This window comes from Populus alba, chromosome 16, assembly GCF_005239225.2.
Source record: "Populus alba chromosome 16, ASM523922v2, whole genome shotgun sequence".
Classification (NCBI taxonomy): domain Eukaryota; kingdom Viridiplantae; phylum Streptophyta; class Magnoliopsida; order Malpighiales; family Salicaceae; genus Populus; species Populus alba.
Window position 1 is genome coordinate 2,147,470 of NC_133299.1, and position 25,379 is coordinate 2,172,848.

The following is a 25,379-nucleotide window of genomic DNA, read 5'->3' on the forward strand; positions in this document are numbered from 1 at the left end:
TCCTATCATTTATTCCAAACCATAGGCATACAACACATGTAGCTCTCGTTCTTTATTTCAGACTTGGTGATGGACCATCTCCAATTCAAAAACTAATAATCCAAGCACAACCATGGCAGCAAGGTGCAAATCACATATCTGAAGCCACCCGTTTGTACAAGTGTGGAGGCAGGCGAGGAGCGGCCACTGCTTCTAATGGGGTCATCATATAAGTGACAAGTCCAGGTCTTTCTGACATGTCAATGTCCTCCGGCTTGACACCATCTGTGCCTCAGTCATGACACGTTCGAACCCAACCACTCGGTCTAGCTCATCTTGAACCTTCTGTTGAACCCTTCGGTTCTTGATTAGCTCAGCCATTGCCCACTCCACTGTGATTGCTGTCGTATCCATGCCAGCACTGATCATGTCCTGCACAAAATATTAGATACAAGTTTAATTAAACCCTAATCAGTCATGGCCAGTCAACCAAAGATTCATTTGACAGCATAGAGAAACTTCTATCCACCATATTGTTTAAGATTTTAAGCGAAATGTGCATACATTTTAATAAATGTGACCTCACTGAGATCATATTTTTCTTGCAGTGTTAGCAATGCATCAACTAAATGATTCTTGGCACCACCACTTTTCTTGCGTGCATTGTTATGTTCCTCCATGATAGATCTAACCAGCTTGTCTCGACGAGCATTAAGCTTGGCAAAAGCCTCCTCCTCTAGTGGAAACATCCATTGAAGCCATGGAATGTGCTCGGCCATGGAAGGTGTTGCACCCAGCCTAACTCCATCGGAAACAATTGCCTTGAATTCTTGGCCTTGCTCATCAATTATGCCCTCTGAATTCATGAACCGCTTCCCAAATGCCAGTCTTGTAATGTTATTCCAAGCCACATCTCCCAAATATTTCCTCACCGACAAGATTTTTCCATGGTTTTCTGCGAGAGATAAATCATGATCTCAAGACCAGTCCTTTTAGATAATTTCGAATTAGGCACAACAACCATCAACTGACAGAGTTTAGTGTGATAATTGGCTTTGTGACTCGCATTTTGTTGCAAATCAAATATTTTTTTCCCAACACAATAAAATAAATATGCAGGTTTGGTTTTTCCAACATGCTTTTTGACATATAAGAAAATGCGAACTGTAAATTAAAAAGTTAATACATACATTTATAAATCAAGATTTTTTTATCTCACAACAAATTAAGATCATGTATCTAGTTGTCTAATAACTTTGTTTCTTAAAACTAATATTTTTTTAATAAAATAAAAATACAAAAACATGCTTAAAAAAGAGATCGAGTAAAACTAAAAAAACAAATTTAAATAGTGCTGCATAGAAAGAATGTCTCTTAGTATTATATAAAAAAAAAAACATTAAAATCTTATTTGTAAACTAAGTAAAAATTAAATTGTATTACATTAAAAATATCATAAAATTTTTGAAAATGTGTTGAAATTGAAAGGAAAAAATGCCAATAAAAAATCAAGAAAAACCAATGAAATTTGTAGGAAAAACGAAAAAAAAGAGGAAGAAAAGGCCAATGAATCAGTAAAAAAAAGGTCTAGGCATGAGGATTTTCAACTCAAGCCCACGATCCTGGATGAACCCTTTTTATTAAGAGGTATCCGTGCCTAAATGTTTTTGAAAAAAAAAATAAAGTTATTTATTTCTTTTTAGATTCCAGCCATTATAATTGCCAAAAACTTGAGGGTTATAAACGTTTTTTAACTATAAACTCATTTTTCAATATAATTTTTACCAAAAACATATAAAAAACACTCCATATATTTTGATAAACCCACATATTTTTTAAACTTTTTTAAATTGATGAAGACTAATTATGGGATGGGATAGTATTTCTCACAACAAACATGATCAGCCCGATGAATCTTAATATGCAAGATTAAGAGGACGACTACCACAAATATATTTCCACCATCGTATGTGTGTTCCTAATAGAAAGAAAGAAATAAAAAACGCAAAGAACAGCTAAATTGCTAAAAATACTGCGGTAAAAGTGTAAGAGAAATACTACTATACATCACATACCTAGATCGGTGCAATCCTTGAAAATGGATTCTGCCATTAAAGAAACCTCATCTTCTCTAATAGGTCTGAGTTCGTCGAGTCTCTTTGCTGAGAAAAGCTCAAGAGGAGACACTTTCCTAAGCTTCACGTAGTGAGGACCATAGTCAGCCCATATGAGGTCCTCGCCATCTCTACTGAAGCTGGCGAGAAATCTAGATCATGTTTGTTTTCTGAAAAGTAATTTTTGAAAAATTATTTTTCAAACTTTCCTATATTTGTTTGTCATTAGAAAAGTTGGTCAACGGGAAACAATTTCCAGTCAATTTCAGTCAAAGAAAAATTTGACTTGGTTTTCAGAAAAGTGTTTTCCCTTTAGCTATGTTTGTTTTCCGGAAAGTGATTTCCGGGAAATCACTTTCCAAACTTTCTTGTGTTTGTTTGCTAGTAGAAAAGTTGGTCAATAGAAAACACTTTCCAGTAAAAGGAAAATTTGGCTTGGTTTTCAGGAAAGTGTTTTTCTGAAAAATTTGGGGGGAAAACACTTTCCGGAAGTTGTGAAAAATTTAAAAATGTCATTATTTGCTGATTATATTAAATTTAATCCTCAAACTTTTGATTGCTATATATATTTTTGTTTTGAATATTTATTTTTCAATTTCATCTCTTAAAATTTTATTTTTATATTAACTTTGGTCCTTATTTTTATAATTGTTATTTGCTTTTTCCTTATCATATTTTTATTGAAATTTTTTATCTATCAAATTTGGTCCTCATTCTTTTGATTGTTACTTATTTTATTTGAAATAATTTATGAAATGTTGATTATTATTATTTTAATTTCTTCATCTTTCATTTTTTTTTTAATTTTTTAGATTTGATCTCTATTATTTTGATTATTATTTATTTTATTTGAGATAATTTATGAAATTATATTTTTTTTTTCAATTTCATTTTCATTCAACTTTTTAATTGTAAGATTTGTTTCTTATTATTTTAATAAACTTGAGAAAAATAAAATATTAATAAGTTATTTTCTAGCTCATTTTCCATGACATAACCAAACACTGAAAAGTGTTTTCCAACTCATTTTTCATTACACTACCAAACATCAAAAAATATTTTTTTAAAATTCACTTTCCTGAAATTTATTTTTTCTAGAATTCACTTTTAAAAAAAAAACTACTTTTTAACAAACAAAAGTAGCCCTAGACCTATTTCCATCAGCTAGCTGCTGGTCATTCTCTTTGAGAACTTGCCTGGCCAGGTCCGCATTACACACAACTACATTCAAAGTTGAACCACACCAAACTGAAATAATTGATCCGTAAGCCTGAGCCCACTCTGCAAAACATCTGAACATAATAGGCTTGACATCATAGAGGTTCCCAACAACCGGCCACGGCCGTGGACCGGGTGGTAGCTTGAACCTCAGCCTCTGGTACAGAATGTATGCAAGAACGAGAACAAAGATCGAAACTAATACTAACAGAGGCAGAGCCATATAGGAAAAAGAGAGATGGAGATAGGGCAAAGGTTAGCTTTTGAAGGTTCTAGCCAAAGAAATGCTACGAGAGATGTCTATATATATATATATATTGAGATGGGAGATGGTACGTAGCAGATCGGTCACCATTCGAAGGATTTTTATTTATTATTTTTGAATAATGGTGTAGAATTGATGGATTTGAAAGTGTTAATTTGTTAGAAACGTGCTTTATGTGAATATTACGAGTGAGTAATGGGCGTCATGCAAATGCAATGGCAGTTTTTCATCCAAATTGTCCGGATGATCACCTCCTTTAATTTTAATTTATCATCATCATAAATCGAATATTTTTTTTTTTTGCAAAAACAATAATGTAAAAGAAAATAAAAGCATGCATGGAGGTGTTATTGAGTGTACATAAAATTATTAAACTAGCATAACCCATGATCTATAATTCAAGGTATGACTGATGGGTTAATTAAACAGTTTAACTTTGATTTGATATTTTTAATTACGATGAGGTATTTTTTTTTTTTTTATGTCAATAATCTAGTACGGATCTAAACTAGAAATAACATGTATTTAACATAATCTCTAATGTAGAGCTAAACTCGAAAGAAAGAATGATAAATATACAAGGAAAATTGATAGATCATATTTTTTAAGAGGGTTTTCAGGAATATGATTGTTGTTACTTTTTAAAGTGTTTTTTACTCAGAAAAGCATGCTAATAATATTTTTTTATTTTTTTAAAATTATTTTTGTTATCAGCACATCAAAATAATTTGAAAACATCAAAAATATATATTAATTTAAAAAAAAATAAAAAATTTTAAATTTTTTTTAGAGGTTATTTTAAAAAGTATTCCCACGCTTAAAACAAGGACCCAAACCGTGTCCTGGCACCTCAGGCCCAGACCACGCGCCTGACACCCCTGACACCCCTGGGCTCATGCCACGTGCTTGGGCCCAGTGCCAAATAACAACAATAATATCTGACGGTCCTTAAAATCCATGAATTTAACAGTACTCTTGGATGTAAAGCGGTTTGATTTGAAGGTTGAAGTAATGAAGAACATAGAGGGAGCGTTTTATGTGAATTTGATGGCAGCACATGCTAAAACTTTTGTTTCTTGCAGTAGTGCTGCTATATACAGTATCGTATAGAGCAATAAACACACCGCCATGGCAACCATGCTTTATGTTAGAGTCTGTATATATCAGTGCTTTATGGGACTGGTGTGGCTTTTATTGTATGCAGCTAATGTTTTTTCCCATCATTTATTCAAAACCATAGGCATCCGTTTCAGACTTGGTGATGGACCATCTCCAGTTCAGAAACTAATATAATCCAAGTACAACCATGGCAGCAAGGTGCAAATCACATATCTGAAGCCACCCGTTTGTACAAGTGTGGAGGCAAGCGAGGAGTGGCCACTGCTTGTAGTGGGGTCATCATATAAGTGACAATTCCAGGTCTCTCTGACATGTCAATTTCCTCCGGCTTGACACCATCAGGGGTGGTCCAATGAAAATGGTGGAGCAGATGACCGATCATAGACGTGACCAGATTGATAGCAAGCTGCGCACCAGGGCACACCCTTCTTCCAGCTCCGAATGGGAGTAGCCTGAAATCATGACCCTTCATGTCGACATCCTCCTCAAAGAACCTCTCCGGCCGGAACTCTAAAGGGTTCTTCCACAAAGCCGGATCACGAGCTACAGCCCATACGTTCACGTGAACAACTGATCCCTTAGGGATGTCATAGCCACCGATTTTAACAGTAGTATTGGCTCGATGAGGTAGCATCAGCGGTGTTGGTGGGTGCAACCTCAGCGATTCCTTGACTACAGCTTGCAGGTAAGGGAGATTTTGGAAATCTGATTCAGTCATGACACGTTCGAACCCAACCACTCGGTCTAGCTCATCTTGAGCCTTCTGTTGAACCCTTGGGTTCTTGATTAGCTCAGCCATTGCCCACTCCACTGAGATTGCTGTGGTATCCATGCCAGCAGTAATCATGTCCTGCACAAATTATTAGATACAAGTTTAATTAAACCCTAATCAGTCATAGCTCGTCGACCGATGATTCATTTAACAGCAGAAACGAAATCACCAAATTTTTTTAAGATTTTGAGGCGAAACGTGCATTCATTCATACCCATAGGAGACCTGCAATTGTAACCTCACTGAGGTCATATTTTTCTTGCAATGTAAGCAGTGCATCAACGAAATGTTTCTTGGCACCTCCACTTTTCTTGCGTGCATCGGTGTGTTCCTCCATGATAACTCTAGTTAGCCTATCTCGACGGGCGTTATGCTTTTCAACAGCCTCTTCCTCTAGTGGAAACATCCATTGAAGCCATGGAATGTGCTCTGCCATGTTCAGTGATCCACCCAGCCTAACTCCATTGGAAACAATTGCCTTGAATTCTTGACCTTGCTCATCAATTATGCCCTCAGAATTCATGAATCGTTTCCCAAATGCTAGCCTTGTAATGTTATTGAAAGCCACATCTCCCAAATATTTCTTCACCAACAGGGTTTTTCCGTGGTTTTCTGCAAGACATGAATCTTGTTTTCAAGAGCATTTTCCTTTTACCATTCTTTAGCCAATTATGAATCAGACACAACTGAAGTAATAGCATGTATGGAATATTAAAATTGAACCCTGTTCAATCTCTTACAATAATTTAAAATTTTCTCGTGCAAAATCGACATTTCATCAAGTCCATAAATAATTTTGGATACATGAACGAGTAAACATTCAATGTAAAGAGAACCGAAAAAACCTAGGACAGTAAAGAAAAAAACTCACAAGGGTTAAATTGAAAGGATGGTCCCTTCCAATTAATTATTTTTTGGACATTCGGTGAATAATTAATTGGGTGGGACCAACGGACCATTCCCCTTCCTGGTAAGATTTGTTTTTTATTTTTCAGGGATGTGACACTTTGACAGTTCCCTGGAGAAACCAATAATATATATTAAATGACTGATTTAGAACATCTGGGACCCACATCGCCCACCAAAATTGGGAACAGAAGATGGGGCTTAAAGTGATAAGATTTTTGATGTTGTTATTTTTTAAAGTAATTTTTATTTTAAAATAATTTTTTTATTTTTTATATCAAATATTAATTTAAAAATACCAACACAAAATTAATTTAAAATTAAAATAAAATAATAATATAACTTTGACTGATCAACTTTTTTCAATTTAATATTAATTAGCTAAAAATATAATAAAACAAAAACTACACAAAAGCTAAAATGCTAAAACAAGAAAAAGTGTTAAGAGAAATTAATACTACCATATGACATACCTGGATTGGTGCAATCCTTGAAAATGGATTCTGCCATGAAAGTAACCTCATCTTCTCTAATAGGTCTGAGTTCCTCGAGTCTCTTTGCTGAGAAGAGCTCAAGAGTAGACACTCTCCTAACCTTCACATAATGAGGACCATAGTCAGCCCAGATGAGGTCCTTGCCATCTCTGCTAAACCTTGCAGCCAATCTAGACCTGTGTCGATCGGCCAGCTGCTGGTCATTCTCCTTGAGAACTTGCTTGGCCAGTTCCGCATTACACACAACTACATTCAAAGTTGAACCAAACCAAACTGAAACAACTGGTCCGTAAGCCTGAGCCCACTCTGCAAAACATCTGAACCTAATAGGCTTGATGGCATAGAGGTTCCCAACAACCGGCCACGGCCGTGGACCTGGCGGCAGCTTGAACCTCAGCCTCCGGTACAGAATGCATGAAAGAACGAGAACAAAGATCGACACTAATACTAAAAGAGGCAGACCCATATCGGAGAAAAGAATAAAAAAAGAAGAAGAAAAGGAGATGAAGACAGGACAGGGCAAAGTTTGGTTTCTCAAGGTTCACGGAAAATAATGTAAGGAGAGAAGTCTTCATATAGATTGAGATGTGGTAGGTAAGCACGTGGCAGATCATTCACCATATTTTAAAATATATTTTTACAGAAACCCACCGCTGCTTTCGGATATTTTCAATTTTTATTCTTTATTTAATTATAAGATAATTAAGGCTCCGTTTGTTTGCAGGAAAGTGGTTTTCTTTTGGAAAGTTAATTCCGGGAAAAATGAATTTCTGAAAAGTGAATTTCGAGAAAGTATTTTCCGATATTTGGCAGTGTTATGAAAAATGAACTGGAAAACACTTTTCAATGTTTGGTTGTGTTATGAAAAATAAACTGAAAAAATAATTTATTAATGAATTAATTTTTTTTTCAAGTTTATCTAATATATATAAAATATTTAATATTAAATATTTAATCACTTGCAATAAAAAAAAATGAAATCTAAAAAGTATTTATAATGATGAATTTTTTTTTATTATATCCTATATTCATACATAGCTTATTAAAATAATGAGGAACAAATCTTACAAATTAAAATGTTGAATGGGAATGAAATTGAAAAAAATATATATAATTTCATAAATTATCTCAAATAAAATAAATAATAATCAAAATAACAGAGATCAAATCTAATTTTTTTTTTTTAAAATGAAAGATGAAGAAATTAAAATAATAATAATCAACATTTCATAAATTATTTCAAATAAAATAAGTAACAATTAAAAGAATGAGGACCAAATTTGATAGATAAAATTTTTTTAATAAAAATATGATAAGGAAAAAGCAAATAGCAATTATAAAAATAAGGACCAAAGTTAATATAAAAAATAAAATTTTAAGAGATGAAATTGAAAAATAAATATTCAAAACAAAATATATATATCAATCAAAAGTTTGAGGATTAAATTTAATATAATCAGCAAATAATGACATTTCTAAATTTTTCACAACTTCCGAAAAGTGTTTTCCCTCCAAATTTTTCAGAAAAACACTTTCCTGAAAACCAAGCCAAATTTTTCTTTTACTGGAAAGTGTTTTTCATTGACCAACTTTCCTACTGGCAAACAAACACAAGAAAGTTTGGAAAGTGATTTCCCGGAAACCACTTTCCGGAAAACAAACACTGCTAAAGGGAAAACACTTTCCTGAAAACCAAGTCAAATTTTTCTTTGACTGAAATTGACTGGAAAGTGTTTTTCGTTGACTGGAAAGTGTTTTTCATTGACCAACTTTCCTAATGACAAACAAACACAAAAAAGTTTGAAAAATAATTTTTTAAAAATTATTTTTTCAAAAAACAAACATGACCTAAGATATACATCTGGAGGCCTGTTTCCCACGTTGTCACTATATTTTCAAGAAGAAGAAAAAAATCATGACTTGACATCACACAAAAAAAAAATGACTGTCAATCCTTAATAATTCAAATATATCGAAGATAAATAAATGAGAGAAAAGATAATTGTCTTAAAGGGTATTGATATTGGTTAAAATCCGTGTCAAATAATTAATTAACTTTTAAAAATGAAATTATTTTTTAAAAAAAAATATGATCATTTTAATCATTTTAATCGTTTTTTTAATTAAAGTAGATGAATATGCCGGTTTTATCACCAGAGCCTTGTGACAAATTTATATTGGGTTAGATTTAATAACTACGCATGACCCATTTAAGGCTTGCAGAGCAGTGGATGTGAAAGTAGCTGCAGAGAAATTTAATGGCCATTTAAGATTGCAAGATGAGAGATGTTTCTGGTTCATTAATTTCTCTCTGGGCTGTGATATTGAAATTTTAGGCGTGAATGTTATTGAGGTAGCGGAAAATAAATTTACAAAAAATAAATTAGTTAGATTTAGATATATATTTAATAAAAAATTGTAGTTAAAATTTTTATATAGTAAAAAATATAAAAAAAAATTAAATAAAATGTAGGTTACCTTGTTTGTTTTTGTGTTTAAAAAACGTTTTAGAAAAAAATTAATTTTTTTTAATTTTTTTTTATTTTAAATTAATTTTTTTATATATTTTCATATCATTTAGATATACTAATGTCAAAAATAATTTTTAAAAAATAAAAAAATATTTTGATACATTTCTGAGCAAAAAACACTTTAAAAATTAACCACAATCATACTCTCAAATATTTCTAAAAAATACTTACAAAATTTTATTAAAAAAACAAGTAAAAACTGCAGCTCAAATTTTTTTTTTTTTTTAGTAAGTTTTATAGCATAAAACACTGTTTTTTTTGTTTTAAAATATATTATTATGTTTGTTTACCGCTAAAATGAAAACTAGCGGAAACAAACGCAATCTTAACTATCTGTCAAGTCGAACCTAGTTTAATAACCATGGGTTTATCCTCAGAGACAACGTGTGAAGTTTAAGTTTGAGTCATGTCTTGGCCACCTTAAATTTGTCTTAAGAAAAAAAACATGTAACGACTTAATTTTACACATACCGATTATTAGGATCAATGGCTGGAGCTTTCTTTATATCTGCTTCTGCTTCAGCTTTCTCTAATTCAGATGTTTTCAAGTATGCTTGTGATCTTCTGAATAGACCTTCTCATATTTCTAAGAGGCACGCCGGAATTTTCCTGCCTTGAACAGCACATTTCCGTCGAGCTTCTTCCTTTCACTTGCTTCTAATTTTCCAGAAATGGTTATTTCTGTCCAAAACTCGGAGCTGTGAAAATTGAATGCACTCTGTGTGTCAGGAAATCGAAATTTCAATACATTTATCTGGTCTGACTGATAATTCACAGATACAAACAGAAGGGCAATTTGAAAAACAACCTTCGATAAAATCGATCAGCTCAACTTCATAATGAAGCAAGGAATTTGCGGGAAGCACCGTCACCGCCACGGAGGTATTCGGTATCCACGGTCGCTGCGGCATGTTCTCCTTTCTTCATAGTCATAATGGCTCTGTCTGAACCGTCCGTTGTTCACTTGTTCTATAATGGTAAAGACTACAGATATACTTATTTGAAAAATATGCTAGCTAGCTCTGCCTTCTCACCCTTACTCATTGTTTTCACTGCTTTGCTCAATGCAGGACATAGATTACCTAAACCCAGATCAGTATAGAAGAATTATTGATCTCACCAGAGATGAAACCCTCAAATTTCTACGACGTTACTTGAGAAAATGTTATGAACACAATGCACTTACCATCTCCTATATGAAACTCCACACCTTCCTCGGATTTGGAGACTAGGATTCCATTCTCAAGAATTATCAGATCAGACCTGATGCTGAAATGAACTGAAACAAGAAGATTCAACACCAGAAAATCTCATGTAAGCCTTCTTGTTGAAACTCTAAAACCATAGTTCTTTAAGTGATCTCAAGCTACTTCATCAAGTGACAAGCATTGAAACAAACTGACGCTTTACTTGGAAACCAAATAAAATAGACAATAATTTCTCTCTTTTTAGTACCTTCCACTTCATCTCCAGTAAACGGAGTAGTCTGCCATGAAATCCCTTCTTGACAATCTTTTTCCTTGGGCCTTGGCTTCCGATATCTTTCTCAGGCAGTCCCAAATTTTCGTTTTCGATTTCATTTTGCAAAGATGGATTCAACTACAAGTGTTCCATTTCTACATAGAGTTATGGATAGGTAGAGAGAGCCGTTGTTGGCTTCCCTCCTTTTATTGCCTACAGTTGATATTTTACTGTTAGGACAAGGAAGTGTTTGATTGAGCCGCGGAGTGGCATTTGACACCAAATCCACTTGGTCTGGGCTCGATAGACCCATTCAAATGGTTTGTTCAAGTTTTTAGCCTGTTTAAATCAATCTGAACTGAATCTAAAATTTAAGGCCTGTTGAAAATTTTGATAATTGGCCCATATTGGGTCTATTATATTGACTTTTATTAGTTTTAACTAGAATTTTTTTTTTTTTTTGCTTGAGCATGTCAATTCTTTTCTAACATAAAAAATTATATTCAAATGATGATAATTTAGGTGAATCTGGGTTAACTTGATTAACCAATAATTAAGAATAACCCTAAAGAAAGGAAAAAAAAAAGGTTAAAGGGTTAATAGGTTAATTTCAAAGGATGAAATAAAAAAAAAATTAAAGTTAAATTAAACTAATTTTTTATATCAGCAACTCTAGCTACGAGATCAAGATGATCATTTAAAATACCAAAACAAATCTTCAACAAATTACTTAATTATTAAAAATTTAAAAAGAAAACAAATAGTAATCAAAACAATGAGGATCAAACCTGGTATAAAAACTAATGAAATAAAATAATGAGGACTTCATCGAAATAAAAATAAAAAATGATAAAAAAATAGAAATTAAAAGAAAGAGAACCAAGATTTGATTAAAAAAAACAAATGAAATAAAATGTCATGCGGCAAAATTAAAAGAAAAAAACAAATTAAAAAAGGATTAAAAAAGAGCAATTAAAAAAATAAAGACTCAATCTAGAAAGAAAATGAAATGAAATAAAATGTTGAGTGAAAAAATTAAAAGAAAAAAAAACAAAAATAAAGAGAATGAATAACATAATTGATATATAAACAAAACAAAATAAAATGGAAATGGATGAAATTAAAAACAATCTAAAAAAAATCTAAAACAAAGAAAGACCAATCAAAAGAAAGAAGATCATAATTAAATTTTTTTCTCCATTTTTTTTTATCAAAATAATACCATTTTTACTTTTTAACTGAATAAAAATTTAAGCGATTAGCTAGGGGAAAATCATGTCAACACCTATTAATTTTTTTTACAATTATTTTTTTTATTAAAATAATGTTATTTTTACTTCTTGCACAACAAAAAAAATTAAATTGACCCCAGTAACCCTAATCATTCAACCTAACTCGTGACTCAAGACATGACGAAGATCGACTCTTAAGTCGAATTTTAAAAATATGATAAAAAAATAAATAAATACTAAATATGGTATGAAAGTTTAATGAAATTAAACAATGAAGGATGAAATTGCCAAAACAAAAATCAAACAAGAAAAGAACTCAAAATAAAAGGAGTTGCAATCACAAGAATAGGGATCAAATTAATATATATATATAATCAAATAATTAGGGATTAAATCAAAAAATAAAATCCAATAAAAAAAATTAAAAGCAAAATAAATAGAAATCAAAAGAATAAGGTCAAATTTGATTTAAAAAAACATAAAAAATCAAATGTCAAAAAATGAAATTGAAAAACAACTAAATCAAATTCGATACAATTAAAAGCTTGAGAATCACTTCATAATTTTGCAAGGCCAATACACCTTTTTAAGGTGGAAGGAGGAGAAAAGAGGGAAGTGAGAAAAATTATTGCCAGAGCTTCGATGTGCCTTCACGGCTAACACGCATCGGCCTATAATATAAAGGGTGACGCACCACTTTAGATGTCATCCTTAAAGGTGACAAATAGCTACTAGGAGGCCACCTATAAATTACGTGTCAATCATGTTATTATTTATTTATAAAAAAAAATCATAATATCTTTAACCCCACATGATAATTGCAATAAAACTGAGGTCAATAAACTAAAAATACTCCTTTATCTTAGGAAAAGGAAAGTTGACCCCGAAGTAAGGTAATTAGTTTTTCTCTTTTCAAGGATATATGAAGAATTATATTATCCAATAAAAATATGAAAATACAAAATTATTCATGAGTGTTATTCAACTATTTGAGATACCAGTAATTTTACTATGGATTATATTATGCACAATCCACATTAAAACACTATATCTTTTAATTTTTATTTATAATATTGCTAATTTTCTATTTTTTTTTCCTCTATAAAATTAAGCCTTATGAAAATTTTACTATTTTTCCTGGTAGATTCGTTGATATTTATTTGTGGTTCCTGAAAGAGACATGGAATGGGATCATGGCCTTAGAGTCTCTAGCTAGAGAGATTCCACGGAATCGCCTTTTTTCTTTTTCTTTTTTTGTATAATGCACTTTAAAGATCTACGAAATTTGCCCATAAACTCGAAGAACTTCACAGATTAATTAAAATTTGAAACTTTATTTGGATTGAATTTTAAAAAAATAATTTGAAAGTTGATATAGTGTGATTAAGTAAAAAACTTAGATTAATCAATGATGCGATCAAACCTATTATTGTTTTTTTTTTAAATCAAAATAATATTATTTTAATATTTTTTAAAAAATAATTAATTTAAATTAACCCAAGTTAATAAATCTAATTTATAAACCAAGTCTTGTATAAGTCAATACTTATATCGAGTCTATCTCATAACATGCTTAATAACTATAATTATTAATGTCGTATTACAAATCTCTTTATCCCATTTTCATATGATTTTTTTTAATAAAAAGAATATTTTCAGCTTATCTAATATTTTTTATTGATATTAAAACTTATGAATAATTTTAAAAATGTATTTTTCATATTGATTTGAAGCATTTAAGAAAATATTTTTCTTATATGTCAATACAATATTTAAACTAAATAAGGGAAAATAGAGAACAGATAGATCTCTTTAATAATTAAAACTACCTTATGATATATATATGAAAACATTACATTGATCCAAAGGTTTATTTAAGCATAAGATTTTTCATCACCATATTCTATTAAAACACAGGGAGAAAAATCACTAAAATCATCAAATATTTATTGCTATGGCTCGAAGGGTAGGAAAATCTAGCAGCAGGAGCAGCATCAGTGGTGGTGATAGGGGCAATTGGTCTTCAACATTTTAACATTTTGATGAGCTCCCAAATTGAAGGGCGATCATATGGGTTTGGATTAACACAAGAAAGCCCAACAAAAATCAATTGTTCCATCTCCTTCTCGTCATAACTGAGGCCTAAACGTGGATCAGCAACAGCAGAAACATTCTCTCCTCTTTCAATTTTCTCACAGACCCAATCCACCAGCTTGAGCTCAAATTTCATACCGTTTTCTTGAAACTGTTCCACAGCTGGCTTTCCACAAGCCATTTGCAAAACCACCACGCCAAAGCTGTAAATATCCGATTCCTTAGTAGCCTTCCCACTTGTTTTACACTCAGGTGCCAGGTACCCCGGCGCCCCGGTCAGAACAGTAGGGTAACCTGATTCTTGCTCATCTTCCGCAGGTCTTGCCAGGCCAAAATCACATAGTTTGGGACCGAAATTCGAGTCCAGCAAGATATTGTCTGATTTGATATCACAATGTAGAACAGATTGCTCGCGTTCTTCGTGCAAGTAAAGCAATGCTGAAGCCAAGCCCCGGGCGATGGTCTTTCTCCGACCCCATGTCAGGAGGACTGTCTCCTTGAAAAGATGATATTCCAAGGTCTTGTTTGCAACCAATTCGTAAACAATGAGAAGTTCTTTCTTGTTGCAGCTCCAGCCAACGAGGTTGACCAGATTCTCATGCTTCAGTTTAGTCAAGACCTTCACTTCCGGCAGGTATGACTCCATACCATATTTAGAACCAAATGCTATCCTCTTCACCGCTACAGAGCAGCTCAGCTCCCTCAAGAATCCCTTAAAAACTGAACCAGTTGCTCCTTCCCCGAGTTTGTCTTTCTCTGAGAAATTATTAGTGGCGCAAGCCAGTGTTTGGTATGAAAACTTTCGAGGGTTAGGGCAACTTTCATCCATGTAGAAATTACAGGGAGGGGCTTGATCTCGGAAGAAATATGGCTAGAAGAGAAAGTTTGTCGTGAAATAGATGAATGACACTTAGTGTTTACAATATACTTCCACAAAACTATGGCTTAATTAAACATGTTGCCTCTCGTTGATTAGCTTTATAAGGAGAGGCCGACGCGTAAAATTAACTAAACTTTTTAGCCACGCCTTTGCCCCACTTCACAACAGGTTGATGCAATTTTTATTTTCTTTTTGTAGTTTGGAGCTACATTGAGAATCTTTGACTACAGGAATAATCCTCTATGTGCTCACATCTATAGAGATGCATTAATTTCTGAATTCCAAGCACTCGGTACCATACTGCGATTTAGTCTCAATTAATACATAAATTTCATGCAATAATATTCTTTTATCATCTGAAAAAAAATAAACACTCTCGATTATTTTCTCAATTGTGATGTCAAGCTAGCAAAAGTTAAAAGTTCTCAACAACTAAAATTTCATGCAATAAAACTAAACCTAAGAAAATATTCGATCTTATCAAACCATTATAGTGACGATATATAAAAAATAATAACATTTGATATGATTGTTAAATTAAACTCTCTTTTTTCCAGATAATTCTACAAGTTTAGATCTATAAGAGATATAGAATGCTATAATTAGTTGAGCTCTAGATGACCTAACCTCAAAGATGTTATTTGAGGCTGTTTTTTATATATTTTTATTAATATATATATATATATATATATATATATATATATATATATAAAGTATATTTTTATGCTTCTTGTTATTTTTATTGGGGTTCCCTTGCATCAATTTCCTCCTTTGCATCAATTCTCTTGAATTCCATATATGCACTCCTCTATACGGATGGAGTATTTAAAATTGTTAAACAATATTTGATGTATAAAATTAATTATTTTTCAGAACACATGAAAGGATGTTTTGAGAGAAAAAGAAGAAGAAGAGAAGGTTATAACTTCAGAATCACATTATAATTTCAATTTCTTGATGATTTTTGTGACAAAGGGCATTAATCATGATATCGTACCATGGGAATCTTTCCGAATATACTGTAATTAATCCTCTTCCCACTCGAGAAAAACACTCATCTTGGTTCTGATTGAAAGTCAAGGAAAACCAATTTCAAAAGTCATTTACTTTTTGCTCAAGGCATGGCTCTCAAACGCACGTAGGCCAATGAGAACCGGCCAAATGATCGGCAAGAGTTCGATCGGATGGTTGTTGGGATGATGCTTTCATGACATATGACTCGTCGGGGAAGTCGTCGTTGACTCCTTAACCGAGTTCACTAAAGACCAGTCAAGACAGCTTTTTACAAAGGTTTCTTCCATTTTAAAATTCTTGAAAGCTACCTGTAGATTGTGATTTACTATTATTACTTGGTTTTAATGAGATTTTTTTTTTTTTTATAAACTATCAACATTTGATTATATATCACAATATTTTGAAGTAAAATAAATAATAAAAAATATAGAGACCAAACATGATAAATACAAAATTTTAATAAAAAAGATAATAAGAGAAAAAATAATAATAATTAAAATAATGAATACCAAAATTGATATAAAAATCAAATTTTAAAGGAAAAAATATATAGCAATCAAAAGACTAATGATCAATTTTAATATAATCAACTAAAAATAAGATATTTTAATTTTTTTGTAATTTATGAAAAATATTTTCCTCTTAAAATAAGAAAAAATAATTTCTTAGAAATGAAGCAAATTTTTTCTTTGATTGGAAAGTGTGTTCTATTGACTAGCTTTTATAATAATAAATAAACACTAGAAAGTTTGAAAAGTAATTTTTTAAAAAAACAATCTTTTATAAAAATAAATAAGATCTAAGTGTAATGACACATACATGATTTTAATATAAATTGATAAAAATATAGATTTAAACCAATATAATATAAAGAAAATATGGAGCTATAGGAATTTGAACTTGGAAAACCAAAACTATCTTATGTATGAGAACATTAATATTTTTTGAAGTGGTATTTTCTATTGAATTAAAAGAGTTGTTTTTGTCAATCCTGAAGTTCATTCATCTTTTCCTGGATCAAGTAACATCACCTCCAACCCTATTTATTGAGGGTGTAAATACTAATAAATGAGAAAAGAATGCTAAATATTATCCTTGTCGGTGCATAAAATAATAATAGTAATTTCAAAAGTGTATGACATGATGGCTTGACCACCGCAATAACATCACTTATTTATTTAATTTATGGTTGTTTTTTTTTTTTCACTTGCCTTCCTCGGTTTTTTTCTTAACATTTCTTGTTAAAAAAGGAAGCTAAAATAAAACTCGGAATGAACAACCGCGTAAAAGAGAAAAAGACCAAGTCAATAGATTATTTTTATTAAAACACTCAATAAGTTGTATTATAAAATAAATTTTTAGGTAGAATATTAATTAAAAATAATTAAATTTACTTAATATTCATATGGTGACTTTTCAAGATAGTCAAAGCACGTAGCAAGATCTAATTAAAATTTAAGATACCATATTTTTCAATTTAATTAAAAAAAATGACAAGGGAGAGCCTCCCAAGACTTAGTGGGTGAAGAGAATAAAGTTGTATTGATAGAAAGGGTTGTGTATTTTAAATGAAAGATTTGAGTTGTTTTAGTATTTTTATTTATTTTTACTCATTTCAATTAATCATAAAGTATTATTTTATATATAGGTTATATCTTAGATAAAAGAGATATCTAATATACTTTATTTAAAACCTATATTTTTCATCTCCGACTTTTATATATATATATAGACAAGAGAGTTAGTCATTAGTCATTTGGAATAATTAGTTCGAATAATACAAGTATTTTTATTATTATTTTCTTGAAATCTTTTTCTGAAAGAAATCTTAATGACAAATCTCCTTATCAATCTAGGGTGTGGAATGACTTCTGAGAATGCTGATTTCAGAATTTAAATTTAAAATAAAAATATATAAAATTAATAAGCGTACTAGCTAGCTCGATCATCAAATCAAATGAAAAATGAATTTATGGTGCAAGAACAAAGGTGGAGACCATGGACTTTGAAATAAGTTCAGTCACTCCACTCCGTGTGGGGCTCTCAAGCTAGGGTGCGATCAACGACAATACTTTACATCAAGGTGTAGATTTTTAACATTGTTTGGGCAAAGATGATGAAATTTATACAGTCAATTGACCTAGTTCATACTCATCCACCAATTTCCCTTGACTTGTATCCATGGCCTTCCATTCAAATGACTTGGAATTCATCTGAAGCCTGAACAATTAAAACAATTAAGAGAAAACCATTAGATTCATATCTTAATACTGTATACAGTGACCCCTCTTCTTCAAAATCATTCCTTAATTTTTTTATGTTTTTTTTAAGAAAAAAAACTTAACTCACACCTAATCATTAGATACCATTGATAAAACACTCTTTACTTCTTCTTTTTTTTAATTGTATTCAATTTTAAGGTGGTTGGATTCAATATTTAATATTTATTAGACTTTGTACATTATTTTTATATTAACAATAGCTAATAATACTTGTAAAAACACCGTGGACAGACTCATGGAGATTGCTCATTGGAGTGATAAAATGATGATTTTTCCTTTCTCATCGTAAAAAAATCATTGCTCTGGCTATTAGAGGCATTTAAATCTTTTATATGACACATTAGTTATTACTAAATTTATTAGGTATAAATAAAATTTTTTGACCAGTGTTAAAAAATACATTTTCACCATGAAATTTAAAACCTTAAAAAATGTGTTTCCACCTTGTAGTTGGAAAAGCCCCCACATCCTTTTACTAATTGTATGTGTAACTTATATAGGTGGTAGCGGTTTGGTTTATCGTTTGTGGAATTTTTTTATTTTTTTTATTTTCTCTTTTCTCTCTAAAAATTATAACTCGGTCCTTTTTGTTATTAGTATTTCAACTTTTCATTTCTTAGTATTCTGATTTTTAATTTTTATTCTTGGATATTTATAAAAAATTTATTTGTTTTTAATCCCATCCTCCAATCCCAATTTGCCAATTTTTTTTTTTAATTTGGTTCTCATTTTTTTTTAATTTTTAGGGCCTTTTGTTAAATAAATTTTTCTTTTTAATTTTACCCTTCAATAATGTTTTTTTATTTTTCATTTCAATTTTAATCTTTATTCATTTGATTATTTTTGGTTCTTTTTAAAATTATTTTTTCCTTTCAATCATAAATAAAATTTATTTTATATTTTATTTTTTATCTTAATTTTTTAAATTGTTATTTTTTTTAATCTTTTTATGTAATTAATATATTTTTTCCAAGTTAATCCTAGCAGTAACTTCTAAACATCTTTAATCTTCTTTCTTTAACTTCCTTCACAATTCTAATGATAGTTAATACTCGGATTCTGATTTTTCTTTTCGGCAATCCAGAATTTTAGTTTTGGGTTTCTTTTTCCAAAGAAGATTTCAAGGACAAGTCTTTGGAATTTGGATATGGAATTATTTTTTTCTCGAGCTCTATTGATAAACCAGGACAATCGATACCATTTCGATCTTGCCATGGGCTAAATATCAAGATACTTGTTGCTGAAGATTCCAGCCTGCGTGATTTTATTGATAAATACAAAAAATATTTGGAAATGTGGTTATATTTATATTTAAAAAAAAATAATTTTTTTATTAATAGTTATTTTTATATATTTTTTGAATTATTTTGATACGTCAATTTCAAAAATAATTTTAAAAAAATAATAAAAAAATATCATTTTAATATATTTCAGCACGAAAAATACTTTGAAAAACAACCACAACCATATTCTCAAACAGACTTACCTGACTTTTATTTTTAAAATTTTTTGTGTGATTTTTACTTTTTCCTAGATATTGATTTTTTTTCATGATCAGTTATAATTATAAATATCAAAATAATGATAGAAAATTCACAATTGCTTACATTTTCCAAAGGAATTGGGAAAAAGAAGATTTTTGCCAGGTTTGAATTGAATTGGAAAAGTTCTTTTGAGTTTCCTTTCCTTTCTATAGAAAAGTCTGGTTCCATCCCAACACATCCATTCTCTCTTGTGATGTTTATCTTTGATGTTTATCTTTGCGTCAGTTCTTGTCTGACAATTCGCTGGGAAACATGGACTTTGTATGCACGGATTTACTTTTTTTAATTTTATTCAATTTAAGGTGGTTTGATTCAATATTTATTAGATTACATGATTGTACATCTTTTTTTTTTTTTTTTATTTATATAGGTGTCTGGGTCAGCTTGTGCGCACCACGACTAAACTCATGACTCACTGAACATCCTGCAAACCCACTAAGCATGTAAGGCACCGCGAAAGTGACAGACGTACACGCTGAGACTTGAATCCAGAATGCAGAAACAAGAAAATCCTTGCCATCGCTGGACTATAAGCATCGGTGTGATTGTAAATCATTTTTATACTAACAAGAGCTAAGGAAAAACACTGCAGACACAGATTAATTAGAGGCTAGCTATGTGAACTAAATAATCAAAAAAATTTAAAAGAGCTCCTCAACAAAATTATATATATAAAAAAAGATGTTTTGTTTTGGTTATAAAAGAGTTTAAAAATATAAAGTCCTAGTAGCAAAATGATTCCAATTAGATGTTGGGTTACGGTGGTAGACAAGATTTAAAGTTGTTGGGTTCTGGTGGTACTAGAGCTTATTTTTTAATTTTTATATTTAATATATTAAAATAATAATAAAAAAATATTTTTTTAAAAAAATTATATTTTAAAAAAAATCAAGAAACAGTAGCACTACAATATGTAACTATCATTAATATTGGATTTTTACTTTAGAGTTTTGTTCAACAACTGACATTTAATATAAAATAATTATTTGGGTAATTTAGTTTTTTTTTTTATTATTATTACTCAAATTCATTTTTTATTTAATAAATATATTTTTATAAATACACCTGACTCTCAATAGTTGAAGGCTTGAAGGAAGTTTTATACAATTTATCTTTTTTATTTGTATGGAGATTAATTTACTTTTCCTAACATTGAAAATAAAAATAAAAATAATGATAAGCTCTAAATATGAAGAAGAAGAATTGTGCAGATTCAACTAAATTCTGAGCACCCTTTAAAATTACAAATTTGGATTTAATTAACCGTAACCAACTGATATAATCCACATCTATGGAATTTATCTTATTAATCCATGAAACCTTATATTTCAAGAAATTAAACTTTAAATTTGTTAATAACAATATAACACATGCAACATAAAAAAAAAAAAAAAAACTAAAAAATCTTACACCACTAGGCAATATCCAATTGAATTTTGAGTCATGTGCCATTAAGATCCAATTTGATTTTGAGTCTTGCACAGGTAGGACCCACAATCCCTCTAGATCCTACACCGTGCAGTACCCAACACCCAAATGAATCCTGCACTGGCAAGACCCTACACCCATATGAGTCTATACCTGGCAGGATCTAAAGGAATTTTAGGTCCTATACCAGACAGGAACCAACACCCAATTAGGTCCTGTACGGTGCTAGACTCAAAGTTAATTTGGGTCTTGCACCCTGCTAGACCCAACATCCAATTGAGTCCTTTATTTATGTATCTTATAATATATATAATTCAAAATTACTGGATAAAAAATATAAAGATAATAAAACTTTGAATCTCTTGCACTAATGCTATAAAAATAAAAAATATCTTTGTTGTTAGTATGTCAACTTCATTCCTTATTATTCTGATTTTTAATTTTTGTTTTTGGATATTTATAGAAATTTTATTTGTTTTTTTATTTCATCCTCCAATCTCAATTTGCTAAATATTATTTTTTTTTAATTTGATTCTTATTCTTTTGATTTTTTGGGGCTTTTTGTTAAATATAATTTTCTTTTCAATCTCACCCTTCAATAATTTTTTTGTTTTTCATTTCAATTTTGATCCTTATTCTTGTGAATGTTTTTTTTGGTCCTTTTTTTAATTATTTTTTCCTATAAATCACAAATAAATTTTATTTTTTATTTCAATCTTGATTTTTATTTTTTATTTTTTTATTTTCTTATATAATTGATATTTTTTTTCCCAAGTTAATCCTAGCAGTAACTTCACAATTCTATAATTATAGTTAAAACTCGGATTCTGATTTTTCTTCGAGGCAATCCCGAATTTTAGTTTTGGGCTTCTTTTTCCAAAGAAGACTTCGAGGACAAGTCTTTGGAAATTGGATTCTGATTTTTGTCCTCGAGCTCCATTGAACAATCGTTACCATTTCGATCTTGGCATGGGCTTAATATCAAGATACTTTGGGTTGCTGAAGATTCCAGCCTTCTTAGACCGAGCCGAATTGAATCTCTTAAAGCCTGCTAAAAGCTTCTATCTCATTTAGGCTTCCTTTTTGTCAACTGGCTCGACCTACTCCTGGCTTTTATTTTTTATTTTAAATTTTGTATGATTTTTACTTTTTCCTAGACAATTTTTCTTCTACATATATCGACGTAGATATTGATTTTTTTTTTCATGATCAAAGGAAATAGGAAAAAGAAGATTTTTGCCAAGCATAAAAGCCGAGCCCTTTGGTTGGAATTGAATTGGAAAAGTTCTATTGAGTTTCCTTTCCTTTCTATAGAAAATAATTGAATTGGCCTAAATATGAATTTTCTTTTAAGATGTTATCTTTGAGTCTTGTAATTAAATCCAAATCAGATGCGTCTTTTTTAATTTAAATATTAGAATTAGTCTTCATATTAAGGTTTTGTTCGATATGACTTTTGTAAAATATTGATTCAAGTTATTTTTTAAAATTTGCCTCATGGAAAAAGTTATAAATTTATTTGGTTTAGAAATAATTTTAAATTAAATTAAAACTTTGTTATAAAATTGATTAAAAAATCATTTAATTAAAAATTAAAAATTTTAATTTATAGATTCTATTTATATTATATGTCATTCTTCAAAAAAAAAAAAAAAAAAAAAAATTTTGGATAAATAAATTGTCAAAGAATCATCTCAACCCAATAGCTTAAGCTATTAGGTAAAGTTTTAGGATATGATTTATATTATTAGCTCTAACATATCCCCTCAAATAAAAGCTCTTTGAGCTTGAAACTTGAACATGTCTATATTATATTATGTTTAATTTTTATTAAACGGCCAATGTAATCCAAGCACTGCACATCCTCCAACCGTTAACTTAAAACAACACAACCGCACTTGAGGTTTTGGTCTAGCGATGGAAAGGGCTTGTTCCTTTTCTTTGCACCAGGGTTCAAATCTCATTGTACATGCTTGTCACCCCCGCGGTGCCTTATATGCTCACTGGGTTTGCAGGATGTTCAGTTGGTCGTGGGATTAGTCGTGGTGCGTGCAAGCTGGTCCGGACACCCATGTAAATAAATAAATAAAAAATTTGAACTCGTGACTATTTGGTCATCAAGCCCCTGATATCATGTTAAAGAATCATCTTCACTCAATAGTTTAAGTTGTTAGGTAAAATTCTAGGATATGATTTATATTATTCTCTAATGTAAATAACTTGAATAAATTTTATGACAAATGTTTTATCATGGATCGATAAGTGGATCTTTCACTTGCAATTATAAATATATTAATATTGGATGCTCAAGTACTCCTCTCTCAATCTTGAATATTTAGTGGCGAGTCTGCAAAATAAATTAATCTCGGGCCGGATCAAGATCTCAGTTACAATTAGGTGATGGCAGAAACCATCATATGGGAATTATTGCACTAAAGAAAAATATAAAATAAAACTTAGTGGGGATTGATATTTAATATAAGATTGATTTTGGGCCTTGTTGAGTGTCCCCTTGCTAGAGGACAAAGGGACTTAGAAGAGTGCTTAGAAACAAAACAAAAAGGGCAGATGTAGGCTACAAAAATTATGTGGAGAATCGATGTTGCATAATCATTTTCAGTGCTAGTGATTTCCATGCAACACAACAATTCTTCAAGTGGTATATATCAAAGCAGTTGTCATTATCAAATTTGGAAAATAATTGCTTCTGTTACTAATCAAAATAAATAAATAATTAAAAAGTAATAATAGATTACTGTCGAATTAAGCAGCCTTGCTTGACAATAATTATTTCGTTACTTACTATAACACACAAGCACTAATCAAATAATTTTATTTTTTTTATTAATATAAATATTTGACAATTTGTACATATCTTGATTAATTTCATAATTTTAAAATTAATAATTATTTAAGTCTTTAATAGCCTGAGATTTATGAGACTCGAACCGGTAATATTTAAAAAACAAATTTAGAATCCAACTAATTGAATTATATTTCTAAAAATTATTTTTTTATTATTTTGATTCCAAGCTAGCCGACTATGTGAGAAATATCTATGCCACGGAATAGAGATCATCACAACGCAGTTTGCTGAAAGTAATGTGATTTTACTTTAATGACGATAAATCATGAAAAAATGAAATCAATGTCTAGACAAAATCTTGAATTTAGATATATGAATAAAACCGTATATAACACGGATTTCTTAAAAAAAAAAATAGCCCAAAAGGAGAAGAATTTTACTTTCTCTTGTCATGAGTCCACCTTCCGGGCTATTTGCAAGTGAAATTATGACTAAGAATTTTTACAGGAAAAGAAAAAACTAGCCCAATAATACATCCACTTGGACGCATTGAGACCGGTGTTCTTATAATATTTCAATCTTGCAACACTACTACTAATCTCTTTCTTTCCTTGGTGGATTTTGGCATATTATAATCGGAATTTACACGTGAAAGGCTATGAACCATGTTGCTAAGGAGTGTCTAGATTAAGCTCAAACACTTTCTGTCCTTTATCATCCATTGATACCTAACCTTCCACTCAGCTTAATTTCTAATGGAGAAAGTCTAGATTAAGCTCAAGATTTTCTGTCCTTGATCATCCTTTGATACCTAATCTTCCACTCAGCTTAATTTCTAATGGAGAAACCAACAATTAGTGGCTTTTTAACCCTTTTGGAGATTTTAAAAAATAGGAAAGACTTGACCTTGGTATCTCAATTTAATTACCTTAATTTTCCTTATAATTTCTAGTTAAAACTCCCCTTGAATATGAAGTACCGTTTTTGTCTCATTGGTTAAAAAAAAACATGAAAATCTCAATGTGAGATTTCAATTAAATAATGCAAAATGCAACTTTTCAATATTATTCCACAGGTTTATAGCAAATCCTAGAGGACATATGAGCTAGCCTAGCTAGTACGTGAGAATCAACCTGGTATGCATTACATCAATCTTAGGACGGCAACAACTCGAGATTGTAAGAGGTGATGGATGCTTTAATTTTATTCGAATATATATATATATATATATATATATATA

At 30.5% G+C, this 25,379-nt stretch overlaps 3 protein-coding genes across 3 annotated transcripts; all 3 read right to left on the reverse strand.

Annotated features, from left to right (window-relative positions):
* Positions 1–204: 204 nt before the first annotated feature.
* LOC118033188 (cytochrome P450 98A2) lies at positions 205–3,534 on the reverse strand. Its single transcript, XM_035038082.2, has 4 exons — positions 3,231–3,534; positions 2,055–2,237; positions 540–934; positions 205–411 (listed from the first exon to the last, which is right to left on the reverse strand). The coding sequence occupies exons 1-4, from the start codon at positions 3,532–3,534 to the stop codon at positions 205–207; spliced, it is 1,089 nt and encodes a 362-aa protein (XP_034893973.1).
* Positions 3,535–4,746: 1,212 nt separating this feature from the next.
* On the reverse strand, positions 4,747–7,419 carry LOC118033187 (cytochrome P450 98A2). The gene is made up of 3 exons (XM_035038081.2): positions 6,847–7,419; positions 5,682–6,079; positions 4,747–5,545 (listed from the first exon to the last, which is right to left on the reverse strand). The coding sequence occupies exons 1-3, from the start codon at positions 7,331–7,333 to the stop codon at positions 4,901–4,903; spliced, it is 1,530 nt and encodes a 509-aa protein (XP_034893972.1). The 5' UTR covers positions 7,334–7,419; the 3' UTR covers positions 4,747–4,900.
* Positions 7,420–13,902: 6,483 nt separating this feature from the next.
* Positions 13,903–15,139, reverse strand: LOC118033191 (L-type lectin-domain containing receptor kinase IX.2). The gene has a single exon (XM_035038084.1). The coding sequence runs from the start codon at positions 15,012–15,014 to the stop codon at positions 14,115–14,117; it is 900 nt and encodes a 299-aa protein (XP_034893975.1). The 5' UTR covers positions 15,015–15,139; the 3' UTR covers positions 13,903–14,114.
* Between the last annotated feature and the right edge of the window lie 10,240 nt (positions 15,140–25,379).